At 35.1% G+C, this 16,432-nt stretch overlaps 1 protein-coding gene across 2 annotated transcripts in view; it reads right to left on the minus strand.

The window, feature by feature from the left end:
- The window catches only part of LRP1B (LDL receptor related protein 1B), a 1,593,459-nt gene that overhangs the window by 675,775 nt on the left and 901,252 nt on the right, over nucleotides 1-16,432 (minus strand). For both annotated transcript variants that reach the window (XM_032479383.1, XM_032479382.1), the window contains exon 12: nucleotides 2,444-2,624. In XM_032479383.1, coding sequence (XP_032335274.1) covers nucleotides 2,444-2,624 — 181 coding nt within the window. The remainder of the gene's footprint in view (nucleotides 1-2,443; nucleotides 2,625-16,432) is intronic.

Consider the following 16,432-nt stretch of genomic DNA (forward strand, 5'->3'; position numbering starts at 1 on the left):
AGTTAAATTCACATGGTTCCATTTCTACTCCTATTGTCTTCCAGTCTATTCTCCACAGAACAGTAAGAATAGTCTTTTTAAAAATATAAATCTGTTCATAGTACTTCTCTATTTCACACTTACACTAAAGACCAAGTACAAAGCTCTCATCAAGGTGGGCAAGGCCCTGCTTTGCTTTCCAGTTGCATCTTCAGTCACTTTCCCAACTGCCACCTACAATCTAGCCCCATTGTCTTCATTTCAGTTCCTCTGTCAGCTAAGTTTTTGCTCAACTTAAGATCTTCAGATGTACCATTTTCTTGATCTGAACTACTCTTTCCCTCAATTTCCATGACTGTTTTTTTCTTTCCAATTAAGTCTCAACTTCAATGATGCCTCCTCAAAGAGGCCTTTGAGCAAACTCATTTAAATAGGTTTCTGTTAGTCTCCATCATGTCAGCCTGTTTGTTTTACTCCATCACTTTGGTCTCTAGAAATTACATGAGTTGCTCATCTGGTACTTATTTATTGTTTTAACTCCCTACTCCCCACTTTGCAGATGACACAAGATGCTTCATGAGGGTTAAGGCTACGCCTGTTTTGTCAATCACTGCCTACCTAGTGCAGAGCTCTGGGCACAGTATGTTACTAAGGGAAAAATGTGTGTCTATATGTATATGTGTATATACACACACGTACGCACGTATGTACATGCACGTGTGTCTGCTTGTTTAGCAGGTTGATGCATAATGGCAGTATTCTATTTAATAATCTGTGTGATGGAAGAAATAGAAGAGTCACTCTTTGCAGCACCAGAGGCAAATATAGGATTAGTTGGTAGATACTACAGGGATGCAGATATTGTCCTAATGAAAAGAAAAAGTCTTACCAATCAGATTTGTCCCCAAGTCCTTGAACTATAAAATTGCTCTAGGTTGCAAATCTAAATTGGATGCCTGCTCTAGGTTGCAAATCTAAATTGGGAAGTGTTGAAGTGGATACCTGAATTTGACGAGAGAGATATCACTAAGTTTCCTTACAAATCATCTGATTCTATGACCTCCATACTTGTGTCATCTCCCTGAGCACCTCAAAGATCTCCTTTATCTCTATCAGAAAACATTTTCCTCTATCAGAATACTGAGAAGGAAGAGGTTTTTAAGAGATATTTGAAACATCTGGCTTCAAAACGATTTAGACAGTGTGGAATTAATATTTTCTCTTCAAATTAAGATTGCCTTGGCTTAAAGGTCAGATAGATGACTTGGTTTAAAAGTTCAGGAATACTACAGAAATGTAAAGAATTCACACAAAAAATCACTAAAATTACTTTATAATTATGCCTTATAAAAACACATGCAATGAGTTCACCCACTGCTTAGGTGTTAGCCTAGGAAAAAGCACCCTGACTGTATTGGGAGCTATTCTCAACACAGACAATTTTACCAACTGCAATCTAGTGATCTCATTTCATAAAGGAGTCATGTGCTTCCTATTCATTAAGTATTTTTTGTATATGTACAGTAAGGTATAAAAAATACTTTGCAATGCTATTTTGAAACAGTGAAATACAAACCACGGAGGGGATAAAACTCACATGCAACAACTGAACATGTAAAATAAGCAATCCATTCATTTAATTCTGAAATTCTATTAGAAATTTTCACATTTCAATATTTCTGTATGCACAGTATTGCTTATCTTCAGATAAAAGCTCTGAATAAAAATCAAAGGATAACATATTCCCATGAATTGCACAAAATCACCCATCCTAACACAAGTAGCACACAGTATAAAATGATGTCACTATATGGCAATTACAGTTATGTGGCAACTTGTATGATCACCAGCCTAGATTAGCAGAAAGTAGTGGAGTATAGTGTCTCTGAGTAAAGTCTTAGAGACAGGCTGTTTGAGTTTAAATATTCATCCAGGCTCTTCATAATCAAATGGTCTTTTGCAGATCCATTACCAATTTCTTTGTAAAACAAGAATGAGAATAGCAACTAATTCAAAGGAGTGTTGTGGGGATCACAGAAAAGCCAAGTAAACTATTTAACAAAATGCCTAGCACACAGTAAATGTACAAAAAAAACTTGCTATTTTTGAACACATCAAATTTCAATAGCCTTTAATTAAAAAAAATTTGATTGACTCTCTGGTTGAATTATTACTTATCTTGGTGTCAGGCTGTCTAAAATGGAGAACTATGATACTTGTCTGAATAAATCAAGTAAATATATTCTTTGTACAAATAATCTATTTCAGTTCAATGTATTTTAACATGCTTATTTAGCACAGTTTCTAGAAGAGGAAATCATTATATGAGTAACTTTTCCCAATCAGACCATTCACGTGTGAATTCACATGTGGATTTAAATAAAACTTACTACAATTAAGTATGTAGAAACCAAATATACTTAACATCACTTTCTTTATATAAAGCTGATCAAATATTGCATACCCATTCACAGGGTCCACCACAATCCCTCTGGGATGGGACATTTCCCCCTCTAAAAGAGTCTTCCGACTTTGAGAAGCCTTTTCCAGCCTGGCCACATTAATGGTCTTCCTATGGCCATCGTTTGTCCAGTAAAGGTTATTTCCAATCCAGTCCACAGCAATGCCCTCCACATTATCCAGATCTGTAAAAAGCAAAAACAAGAAGCAAATTTTACATTAGTGTCCACTGTTTCTGTCCTACTTAATTTTAAAAAGAATACATTCTGATCCATGCATTCTTTATGGTGTGATTTTTGCAAATATCATTCCAGAGAATATTTTTCAATTTTGTTTTAAATGCTATTTTATGTGGATGACAGGCTCTCTCTTGAAATACTGTAATTAAAACACTGATATGCAGAAAAACAGAAAAATTTAATGAGAGAAAAAAGGGTGAAAGGTAAGTTCTCAGAACAAAAACACAGTTTCACTGATTGTTCAGAAAAAAAAATCAAGTAGCATAATCAAGTATTCTGTTCAAAAAGTAAGCATGTTCAAGCATGTAATATGAATAACAAAAATAATATGAATGCCCTTTTGCCAAGAGATGAACAGTTCCAGCAGAAGTATACCTTTGAAAGTCCAGAATACCCTTCATCATGAAATTGCATGAATAGTGCATCTCAAAGAAATATTAAAATATTTCTGTGTATTCTAGACTTACTTTATAAAGAACACTATCATAGGCTGCTTTAAGATACAGGCAGTGATAATTCAAAATAATGCTATAAATATACAATCATATGAGCTCACCTAATTCAAACCTTTACAGTAGGGGAAACTCCAATACTTAAGAATGAGTGTTATTCTATAAGAACAGTCTATTGTTACACAAGAAGTGGCAGAATCGGGATAAAGCCCAAGTCAGATGATCCCCAATGTAGAGATGTGTATGACTGCACTGTTCCTATGGCGAATCCTGTCCTCACATCTTGCCATTTTGTCAACCACGCTCCAAACTGTACAAAACATCATAAATACATTTCCATTCTTCTGCTGCATGAGACAGTATTGCAAATTCCTTCTCTTCTTTCAAAACAAGGGAAGCCTTTGCCCCTTTTCCTCCTGGGTCTGAGGTGGAGAACTGGAATGCACTGGATAAAATGGCTGGGAGTAGTACATTGGAGACAGAGACGTGCAATTCACACCCTACTGGGAAATCTACGTGACATTCTCTCATATGCAGATGTGATAAATATTGACTGTTACCACGTTCTTTAATCATGGCCCTCTGGCCTTAGAAAGGGTAAAATTTTATTTCGTGACCCTTTCTGCTAATCAGCATGTGCCCTAACTCAGGATGACTAATACAATGTGCGATTTGACCTAACTGAAAATCTCATTATCGTGAATCAGATATGTTCTCAATTTCACTAAGCTATCTGCTTCATTACCAACCAATATGAGTAATTTTCACAGGTTAATTGTGCCTATGCTTAGAAAAAAAGTTTAATTTTGTCTTTACTTTATTGACACTTAATTTTACTGAGCGCTTTCCTGCTCTGGCATAATGGAAAAAGAGTAGCTGTTTACTCTTTTCTATTTATCATTGTCTGTGGCTGGTTTTTATCTTGTTAGCTAGTTTTCAAAAATTGTGCTCCATTTGAAACCTACTCCAGCATGGAAACTTCCTTCTTCAATAACCTTTGCATTTTGAAAACATCTCCTTTTGACTTCTGACTTGGGACTTTTTTTTCATATGAAGCAGACTTTTTTCCATATTATCTGGATTGAAATTTTGTTTCTGACACTTAAGTAAGCAACTCAGCCACTCAGATCCTTAATTTCTCCATTTGTAAAGTGATGATAATAATAGTGCCTACTCTGTAGGGTGATAACAAGAGGTAAATAAGCTACTATGTAGAAAACACTTAGCCTGAGGCCTATAACACTGTAAATTCTCAACATACCCTAGTTTTTATTAATTCATTAGGATTTTAAAATGTATGTATATCCTGCATATACTTTTGATAGACATATTCTTTATGTTTTTCTCTTTTAAAATAATTATTCAGTAAGATTTCCTTGTGTTTTGACCAGTGGCCAACTTTAATTAGAAGTAGGATATGCAGAGTCAGTTGTGAATAAATAGAGAGGAATGGAATTGAATTCTAAAAAGCAGAACTGGGGAGGATCCTGTCTCTAATTGGTTTGTTTGTTTTCTCTTTGAAAAATGGAACGCCTTAAGAGCATAAAATAGTGATTTGGATCCCAAGTTCTGGAATCACACTGCCTAGATTCCGACACTTACTTATTCCTCTAACTGAGTGAGTTACACCTGATCACTGAGATGGGCATAATGATAGTGTTTAACTCATATGATTGTTTTGATGATTAATGAATTAATATATATAAAATTCTTAAAATAATGTCTGGCACATAATTTACATACATGTTGCTACAAACTTTATTACTGCTAGTATCATTATTATTATAATCTTCCCTTTATCTATCTGTCTGTTGAGATAGTAATGAATCAATTAGCCTAGAGTGTTTTTAACATTATTTGTGTGTATGTTTCATTTATTTTAACTGTTCTGGGAAAAATGAGGCTGAATACAAATTAAAAAAAAAAAAAAAACTCATGGAAGAGTCTGTGCACAACTTGGGAATCTTTTTAGGCTATCTTTAACCAGACACAAATAAATTTCCTCTTATACTTCTAGAACAAAGCCTGAACAATCAGCAAATCCCTTTCTCGATAAATACACATTGATAAGGAAAGCACTCTGCCTCCATATCATTTGGCATCTGATTTTAACTTACTACTTTGATAGAATGCTAAGATATATAGAACATTGATTTTATGTACATTAATTTATTTTTCATTCAAGAGGTTTTGGTTGGGGCCTATCTGAGATCGACAATTAGGAACTCTATGACCAAAATCTTTTAACTAGGTCATGAAGAACATATGAAGAACAATCATGGCACTGAACTTCCAAACAAACGTAGGTAACAGAGATACAAATCTCTAGTTCAAAGAAACATATGACTGTTCAAATGGAAGAAAGTTGTTTGATAAAGAGAAACTTGCTAGAGTAGATTGCTTTGCTACCTTGGGGGAGAGTGCAAGTATTCTACATTCCCCAAATCAACACTCAGTACAGTATTATTATTATTATCAATATTATAACTAATAGCAAATGAAGAGTATGAACTTTTTAAAAATCTGGTCAAAGTTTCCCTTAGATTTCACAAAATACTTACTTTTTCAATTACCAATGTACAAGAACTCTTAACATGCTTGTATTTTTCAAAACACTAGAAAAATTCCAGTAGATAATGGTTTCTTTTTTTTTTTTTTAAGATTATACCTATACGTTCCTTTTTAAGTGACGAAATGAGATATTTATTCATATAATTCAGGTTAAAAACAGACTTTCATGTACTCTGTGAACACTTAAGATTAACATATTATTTTGACTCAAATTATTAAAATTTCTATTACTTTTTCTTTGCAAGCTTTGTCCTAGTACCTAACGAATAACTTTTATAAATGAACATAATATGTAAATTGTGCATTAGAAAAACATACATCTCATCAAAAGCTGGACTTTTCACTGAAATGAAAAATTCTTGATGGTAGCGTTGTTATTTCCTTTAAGTGATACCTACCATTAACGAAATGAAGATGAGTAGGAGATAGTAAAACTTATGCAAGTGAAAAACAATAATTATGTGAATTTTAAATAAATAAATCAGAAAGCCATTAAAATTAAGACCTAGAATTAGATAAAACGAGCATTTAAAAAAGAGGCTGTAAAACATTTCTTAAAACTAAAGCATCCCTTTAGATAATACACATTTATAGAAGAGGACAGGACTAAAGTTTTATATATTTAAAATAAAATCTTCTATGTTTAAAAATGGGTCCAAGATTTTTTAAAAAATCAAAAATGGCTAAGGATGTAAACAGTGGCCATGGTTATGTTAAGGTGCATAAACCATATCTCCAGAATAATACATAAATCTTGATGCTTCACAACAGAAACTGATTAACATAAAAAGAAATTAATTGGAAATCACACCCCATATTTGCCATTATAAAAACACAGTGCCTGTATTTTCCCAATGTATCCAAGTTTTCCTATTCTTAGTATAGACATTATTTTTCTGAGCGTTCCAAAAGTGTTTGCATGAGTGCAGGTGCTGGCCACATGTCTTAAATAGCTAGAAATGCTCTCTTCTTGCAGACATGCCTAGGGCCAGGGGTGTCTCACCTTGCCTCAGAGTCAGCGCTTAGAAAACTCTCCTGCTTCACTTTCCTATAGTTCAATTAATACAGATTCTCTCTGTGCATTTCAGTATGGCCTGAGGCGTCACAGCTCAGATGTATCTGACATGTGTGAATGAAGTTCATTTAATTAATAGTGTGGCAGTAAAGTTTGCCTGCTGAATTTTCTATCTCACAAGGTTACAGGAGTATTTGGCCAGGACGTTCTCCGTATCATCTGTCCCCAGTGGCTAGCTGATGCTCTTAGCCTCATTTTCATTCCCGGTCCCTCCTCAGTTCATTTACTAGGTCAGGGAACCTGCATACACAAGCTGCTCTCAACGGGAACAAAATACTCTGCTGTTTTATTCAAAGAGATACGTAAAGTGCATATTAGGGTCTTGTTTTCTAGATGAACAGAATACATTAAAACACAGTGGTTTCCTTCTATTCTCAGAAGCATATTTTCAGTTCAGTTTGGGGAGAGAGTAATACAGATGGTCTATGACATTCAGATATTTCATCTTTGATGCAGTGATGAGCGTATGTAAGATTCAAGAGAAAGCCACAGTCCGCATCCTAGTTACCAACAAAGTAATCTAAAGGGTAAAAGGAGTAAAATGAAATGTTTCAACAACTGTCAAGAGCTGAGATTTTACCCTACTTCCAAGCTAACACGTTAGCCGGTCACTGTTTCATGGATGAAGGTTGATGACACAAAACTTGTAGGTCAGATATGGAGGACTTTATTACTCATGCACAGCAAGCAACATGGTCATCAGCAGACTGGTGTCTCTTTAGTCCAAAGTCCCATTGGGGCCCGTACGGATGCCTTCACACACAGAGGGTTGCATTACAGGAGAAGAAATCAGACTTTAAACCCAAATATTTTCTAATGGCCACAAGCAGCCCTGCATATTGGCACCAGAGGGATACCCTGCCTCTTCTTCCAAGTCTCTTTTCTACGCAAACACTCTTGTAAGGATACTTCAGAATACAAGGCAATTAGTGCATCACTCTAAGACATGCAGAAATGTGAGGGATCCATGGAGAAGCACCTCCCAAGAAAAGATCCTGAAAAGTCATAATTTATATGTCTGTAATAAATGCAGATAAACAAGTACATGAACATGACCAGAGATGGTAGTAATTCTTGGGTTCCAGGCTGGTGCTCTCAAGAGAATTCTCTATTGATTTACATTAACCGCACCTTAAAGCATTTTGTGCAGCTAGCCATGTGTGATGGCTAATTTTATGAGTCAATTTGGCTGGGCCACGGTACACAGATATTCAGTTAAACATCAGTGCAGATATTGCTGGGACAGTATTATCGGATGATATTAACACTTACATCAGTACAATTTGAACAGAGCAGACTACTTTCCATAATTTGAGTTGGTATTATTCAATCTGTTGAAGGCTTTAAGAGAAATCAGACTGCCGTCCCCTGAGGAAGAGCGAACTTGGCTTCTAAACTGTCTTTGGATTCAAGCTGAAATATCATTAACTCTTCCCTGAATCGACAACCAGTCACTCTATACTGTAGATTCTGGACTTGCCATCTTCTACAATCCTGTGAGCTGGTACTTTTTTTTTAAATAAAGTATAGTTGGTTTACAATGTTTCAGGTGTAAAGAAAATGATTCATGTACATATATTCCTTTTTAAGATTCTTTTCCATTATATGTTATCACAAGATATTGAATATAGTTCCCTGTGCTATACAGTAGGTCCATGGTATCTGTATATTTTATATATAGTAGTGTGTGTCTGTTAAACCTAAATTCCTACTTTATCCCCCACCTCTTTCCCCTTTGGTAACCATAATTTTGTTTTATACGTCTATGAGTCTATTTCACTTTTGTAAATAAGTTCATTTGTACCATTTTTAAAGATCCCACATATAAGTGATACAATATGATATTTATCTTTGTCTGACTTTTGCTTAGTATGATAACCTCCAGGTCCATCCATGTTGCTGCAAGTGACTTTATTTCATTCTTTTTTATGGCTGAGAATATATATCACTTCTTTATCCAGTCATATGTCAGTGGACACCTAGGTTGCTTCCATGCCCTGGCTATTGTGAATAGCGCTGCTATGAAAACTGGGGTACATGTACCTTTTCGAATTAAGAGTTTTCTTTGGATATATGCCCAGGAGTGGGATTGCTGGATCATATGGTAGCTCTGCTTTTAGTTTTTTAAGGAACTCCATACTGTTCTCCATATTGGCTGCACCAAATTACATTCCCATCAACAGTGTAGGAGGGTTCCCTTTTCTCCACACCCTCTTCAGGCTAATATTTTAAATATATAATCTGTTTCTCTTTCTTTATGTATACATCTTACTGGTTCTGTTTCTCCAGAGAACCCTGATGAAGACACTACTGCCAGGCCTGTGACCCTGGAAACAATTCTGGGAGCGCTCTAGTCAGGGAACACGTCACATTCACAGCTCTCGGAGGAAACACTGCCACATCTACACCATGCAGGCTGGAGTGGCTTCCAATTTAGGAAAGTCCCCACAGTTATACAATGTGTATTCAAGATCATTTTACAATATTCCACTACAAATTTTTGGATAATTATCACAGTTGTATTAGAAATACTTTTAATGTTTGTATTTTCTGTCTCTTTTGATGTTTTGACATCTTAAAAAAAAAAAAAAGAAAAAAAAAAACCTTTCTAGCTGCGGGGAGACAGCCTCTCCTGGGGATAGCCAATTCCCAGAGGCGGCAAGAGGCACAGCCAAGAACTTGTCTTTCATGTGCAAACTGATCCATTCAGAGCCACACTTCTTGATCTGGTCTCCAAGCCTCAAGAGGCAACATTCCTCAGCCTTAATCATCCCAGGGCCAGGTACCATGCAAATAGTGATCAGCTTTCTCACTTACAGCCCAGTGGAATTATTCAAACTAGACAATCTCAAACTGTTTATCCTGTCCTGACTTGCTTTACCCAGACAAACTCCAATAAAGCCTGTGGCCTAATGGTTTTCCTTCATCTTCTGCCTGCAGACCACCGTTGGGGCTTTTCTATGTGGCCCTATATGGTGTGCATGCCTTCTGTTTTTAGGACCTGTGAATAAAACCAAGTTTGTTTTTTGAGCCTTCCCACTGTTCCCCGTTGTGGCCACTGACTAAACATCTCATGAAAGAATGCAAAACATGAGTGTTCATTGTGAATTGTGACAAAGCATTTTCCGTTAATGCCCTTTTACTACCCAATTCTGCCTACTTAATGGGAGACAGAACAGAGCAAAAATTGCTTCAACTTCTGAATGTGAAATATCACAGGCATTCTTGAATATTCCTTTTATTCCTATGAAATAGGTTATAATTTATAAAAATACTCTGGAATTTATCGCATTAATACTAAATCACTCAATCTCTTTCATATTAGATGAAAAGGCAGTTCTATTAGAAGTCAGTTGAAAAATTTAATTTCATAAGAAAGTGACTTTTTATTAGCTATATTTTTAAATATGTTTCATAGTTTTGCACTTGATCATTAAACATTCAAATAGTGCATCAGTTCAGCTGATAATTTTTACTGAAGTTTTAAAAGAAAACAAAGTAGCACACACTTTCCTTAGGCATCAGGTTTAGTGAAAGATAATGATTGTCAGATTCCAAATTGAGTTTAAACACCAGGGGCTATAATTCTTCAGTATATTTATAATTACCATGACAACACATAACGTCATTTCATGTGACCTTCCTAGTGGAGCTTAACATGCTAAACTATCAAAAATGTACTTGTTTCAGACCCATATTACTACCTAGAGAGGAAAAAAAAGATAAGCAAAATGCACGTGTGGATGATGAGTAAATGCGATAAAGTCCAGTCCCGAATTGTAGTTTAATCTCACAAAACCTTTCTAAAACTACCTAAGAAAATGCACATAGTCAAAACCCTCCTTAGTCCATAGGCAGCCTTACAAAACTGAAGCAGTCAGTCAAGGGAAAGGAAATAATAAAACTAGGCAGGAGCCTAGTTATAAATAGTAGTTATAGTCGGTATTTTAGAGATAAAAGGAAACTAGAGAACATACAGTCTTTGCAAATACTAACTACTATATATAAAAAGATAAACAACAAGTTTCTACTGCATAACACAGGGAACTATATTTAATATCTTGCAGTAACCTAAAATGAAAAAAGGATATCAAAACAAACATATGTATGTTCATGTATGACTGAAACATTATGCTGTACACCAGAAACTGACACACTGTAAACTGACTATACTTCTATTAAAAAAAAAAGGGGGATGGTTAAAAGTCTCTACTTTAAAATTATTACGTGCTGTAATCAGAGAAAATAGACTGAGAAACATACTGACAGCAAACATTATGGAGGGCTGAGTTTCCCAATCTGTAATGAAATACACATCGCTTAAAAATGCTTAGACTCCAAGAAGTCAATGGAAAAAAGGCATAAGGATAAAATTCACAAAATAAGAATATAAATAATAACATTTTAAAGTGTGTAAAGGGAAATAAAATATCTCACATCTTCAGTTTCAACCTATCATTTTAAGCAGTTTTTTAATGAGAACATCCTTTGCCAGTGGGAGCATGCACTGATAAAATTTTTCTGAAAGACAAATTTGACAATATATACCAAATGTTTAAAAAATGGTTATACTTTTGATATAATAATTCTGTTTCTGATGATCTATTCTATGAAAATAATGTTCTAAGTAAATAAGACAAAATAATGAGAAAGATAATACAAAAAGATCTCAGAAAAAGCATCATTTATAACTAGGAAAATGTATAAACAAAAGAAATGCTCAACAACATGGCAATAATTATGGCAAATTAGAGTAAATATTATGAAAATTCTAATTTTAATGTCAATATACAACAGGATACAAATTATACATATGGAATAGTCTTATTTATGAAATAATATAGAAAGAAATAAGTAGTTAGTAAAAAAAAGGAGGCTAGAGAATGTATAGCCCACTATCTACATTCTACAGACAATGAAAAAAGCCCTGGAAGGTAAAGTGATTCACAAGGACCCCTTAGTTAGCAGTCGATACAATAAGTTTGGAAATATAACTCATGTTCCAATGGGCCTATCTATTTTATGTTAAAGTTTGATCACTAGCATTGTAAGAAGAAAAATTATGAGCAGAAACAAGAGTCAAAGAAAATTAACATCAGCAATGATGTATCAGAAGGAAAGAATGGGGCATGAGAGAGAAGGGAGTGGAGATGTGTAAGATTACTGAAGCGAAGGATGCCTTAGCAACTCCCCAACCAAAATGATTATTCTCAATAAACTACAGATTCATTTCTTACTAAAATATATTAGATGGCTGACAATGCAGGGATTCAACAAGTGTGTACATGAGGAAAGTCAAATATTAAAATCAAATACGAGGAAAAACTGAGGCAATGTTACAGTATACATGAGACTGAGAAGATATAACTACTAAATTCATGATGGGAAAACCAGTGGAATTTGACTGACGTCTTTAATAGTATTGTATCAACATTCGTTTTCTGGTTTTGATAACTGTGGCATTATTATGTAAGATGTTACTAGCAGGAAAAATCGTGTGAGGGATATAAAAACTGTCTATATTACTTTGTAATTTTTTCTATTTTTCAAATAAAAGTAGTTCAAAATTAATTTTTTTGATTTAATAAAATACATGGATTATCAGTTTTAGAAATGTATTGTTTTTAATATACAGAAGATGTCAAAGGGTAACTGTAGCATAATCTGTAGGAAAAAGGGAGATAGTTAAAATAGTGATATTAAGACCATGTTTTGTAACAATTTTGGTGCAGTAAGCTAAAAGAATCTTTACAATTCCACAGCAAATCCATAAAAAATATTAGTGCAGAATAATTCATCTAAGTAAGTGTATAGTACAAAACCATTCAAGGTAGGTCATGTATGCAACTACAGAAGAAAAACTTGATATGAAGCTGTAGAAGGAAATGAGATGTCAATTCAGAGAGCCTGGGAAAGTTTGACAGGGATGTCTTGGGTGTCTTAACTAAAAAGCTCATTTTTTATTAAAAATATTGCATACATTCAAATGAATCATGAGAATATGTAAAATTTATCAGATTCCTGAAAAGTCATCAAGGAAGCTCATTATTAGAACAATTTCAGTAAATACCAAAATCATTAAGAAAAAATGATTGAACTTATTGTTCCTTATTTTAGAATAAAAAATTATCATTCTTCAATCACTCTTGGTTTTGTTTAACCAGTTGAATTATGATTTCTAAAGTCATGACAGCCAAATAAAAGGCCCAGTTCATTCATCTGATGGATATTCATTGCATAGCTGCTATATGCCAGGCACTGTTCTAAGCCCTAAGGATTTATCAATGAACAAGACACACAAAAACCTCTGACATCTTGAAGCTTACATTCTTGTAGCAATATGACAAACAAGTGAAATATACCCAGGATAAGGACTAAAGAGAAAAAGTAACCAGAGCAAGGGGGTAAGGATTTGGGTGGGGAATACGCGTAGATGTGCAATTTTAGATGAGGTGGTCAGGAAGGGCTATCTGAGGAGGTGGCCTGTAGGACATCTACGAGGTAAAGGAGAAAGGCATGGGGACATCTGATAGAAGGGCATTTCAGACATAAGGAACATCACATGCAAATGCCTGGAGCTGGAGTCATGCCCAGGGTGGGTGCTCTGGGGATGACAAAGAGAATATTGGAAAGGAGTCACAGGATATTATGGGTTATGTAGAGAAATAAACAACTTAAATGAACAGTATTTTCCCCTTAAGAATTTAAGAATACTTAGGTGAAACGTTTTTAAGGTGATTGCATGTAAATCCTCATGAATAGAACTAAGTGAGCCTTTATTATGACGTGTCCTTGTTTCCAGGCTCTTATTGGTGAGCATTAGGAGAGGCAGGCCCCAGGGGACCTGGAGTATCCATGAACTTTCCTGAGTGTGTGGAGCCCTAGGGCTTGACTGATTCTGATACTGAATAATTTCTACAGTTAGTCACACAGGCAGCTAAATCAAGGTGAACACAGGGTGGCTACTGTGGAATGGTTCACGCCACAAGATGGGGAGAGTTGGAAACTTTCAGTTTGCAACATGTTGGCTGTTTGCTCAACAGGTCCTGATCCCCAGGCTGTGGGTCCCTCAGCACTGGCACAGCCCATTCTTCACCTAGCATCCATCCATCCGGGCCCATGACATTGCCCTGCAAGACATGGGGACTGGGACCAGTGCAGCAACTGATACTCTGTGCTGTGAGTAATAAACTACCTTAAATCTCATTCTCTACTTTTGGCACCTACGCAGTGGTGGCAGGTTTACTCCCTGCCAGCCTCTAGGACAAGGTTTCTCAACACTGGCACTACTGACATTTTGGACCTGGTAATTCTTTGTTGTGGGGGCTGTCCTGTGCACGGCACAATGTTGAGCAGCACTAGCCTCCGCCTACAAGCTGCCAGTATCACCTCCTTCTCCAGCTGTGACAATCAAAAGTGATTCCAGACATTACCAAATATCATATGGAAAACACAATTACCCCTGCTTTATGAAGCTGGAGTTCTACTTTGAAAATGAATGAAGTGGTATTTCTCAAATATTTTAAAGTCCATTTTGATTTCCCTAAATATGAATTTACTTGCCATCAAATGAAAAATTCTTTGCAATATTTTTTGGCAAAATTACTGATGAGTATTAAATTAGGTATCTGTAGCTGGTAGAATAGTATTACAAACTACTATACTTTTTAAAATATACAGTCTGAGAGCAGATCAAATTTCATTGAAATTCTAGATATATAATATTCTTTAATAGGATAAATGCTAAACACCTCATGGCTAAACACTGTGATAAATATCTTGGAAATATTTTATCTCAAAATGGTATTTTTCATTATACGAGAACATCCCTAGATATAATTTTTAATATCAAAAAGGGTACATTTTGCTTTTTACCTGAAATAATAGTGAGCTAAATTTAATAATTTGAAATTTGAGACAAGTTACAAATACCCTAACAGCTAAAATACTAGGGTAATTCGCTGACTCAAAATGTGCACATTCTTCTTTGATGTACAGTAAAGGTTTATGAAAACTTGTTTCAGTAACAGAAATGAAACGGCTAATTTTGGAGCTGGGAAAACACTGCTATCCTGTGAAGGCAACCGTTTCATAACCAAAGAAGAAAACAGATGTGTATTAAAATATTTCATATCATTATCAGACCACTACCACCCAAATATACTAGTATCACTATAATATATTCATTTAAGTTGTCTAAATATTGCATAATACACGAAATGACAGCTAATTTGTTGTTAATAATATCTGAAAAAACCCAGAGCCAAAATACATATTTTGCATGTATTCTTTTCAATGGCATAGGAATAGTGAATCAAAAGTAAAAGTTAATAGATACAGAGGAAAGAAAGTTGACAGGTATCCCATTTAAGAAAGGTCTGAGGTATTCCTCATTCCTCTGATTTTTTCTTTTTTTTTTTTTCTTCCTGATGGTGGGGGCAAAAGGTATGAGGACACACAATATAGTTTCTGAGTACAGGTGTGAGTCTAAAATAAACTTGATCTGAGATAAAAGCTACCATATGCTACTTTGCCTTTATAAATCTGGGAAATAAATGTACTTATTTTAATAATAAAATATCTAAAAGAGTTTAGGGTTTTTTCCCCCTCTTTTATCCATATACTAAACCTGTGTTTTCACAATGTTTTCCAATATATTTCTCTAAGATATTACCTGTTTTGTTCACTGGTGCATCTCCAGGTCTTAGAACATTACCTACATATAACATGATCTCAATAGGTATGAGTTGTCTGAATGAGTAAGTGAATGACTCACCATCACCTCATGACTAATTCCAACTTTCCTTCCAATGACATACAAGACTTCCACAATTACTTGCAACTAACCTCTTTTATAAGCCCCATGATCCAAGCATCTGTGCTGGATGATACTATCTTTAGTTAATCAAGGTGCTTTTCTGGAGAAAACATGGACTTCTGTGTCAGAGTAAAAGTAGTGTATACCTTCTGGTTGCCTTTCATTTTAGTCTTTGTAAAATTTTTTAAACTACGACTTCCTCTTTTTTGGTCATTGTGAAGATAAAATGAAATAACATAAAAAGCACTTAAAAAACACACTATTTAATAAATGTTAGCAATGTTAGCCCATTTCCCTGCTCCTATAAGCATATTTTACTTTCTCATCTCTGTGCTGTTTTTACTTCCTTTTCTCTCTCTTGTTGCATTTTTCCGATTTTCTAAATCATTTACATCTTTTCAAGGCCAAAAGAGTATTCTATCTGCTACACAAATCTTCTCTTATTAGCCCTGTGAAATCTGTCTGTCCTCTAAACTCCCTTAGTACCATATCCCATCCCATTCCTGACACTCACCACTTACTGCCTTGTTAAGTTTACTGAAGTGTGGACAAGCCAATGTTTCCACTTGTCTCTATAGAACAGGAGGGCAGGATAGAAATATAATCTATGCTTGAAACCCCTAGTAGAGATCAGAACTAAAGGCTTGATAAACATTTATAAAACTAAAGGAAATGAATGACTCAAATGAATGTAAGCACTATGAATCTGGGTGTAGGAAGGAAATAACGGGGGATTGAGAATGTGTGGCTAGCTTATTCACTCCAGAATACCAGTGAAGAATACTTATTGTTTCATTATCATTCTCATAATTTCAGGGAGTGCCAAATACCTAGAAGA

This window comes from Camelus ferus, chromosome 5 (assembly GCF_009834535.1).
Source record: "Camelus ferus isolate YT-003-E chromosome 5, BCGSAC_Cfer_1.0, whole genome shotgun sequence".
In the NCBI taxonomy this organism is placed as follows: domain Eukaryota; kingdom Metazoa; phylum Chordata; class Mammalia; order Artiodactyla; family Camelidae; genus Camelus; species Camelus ferus.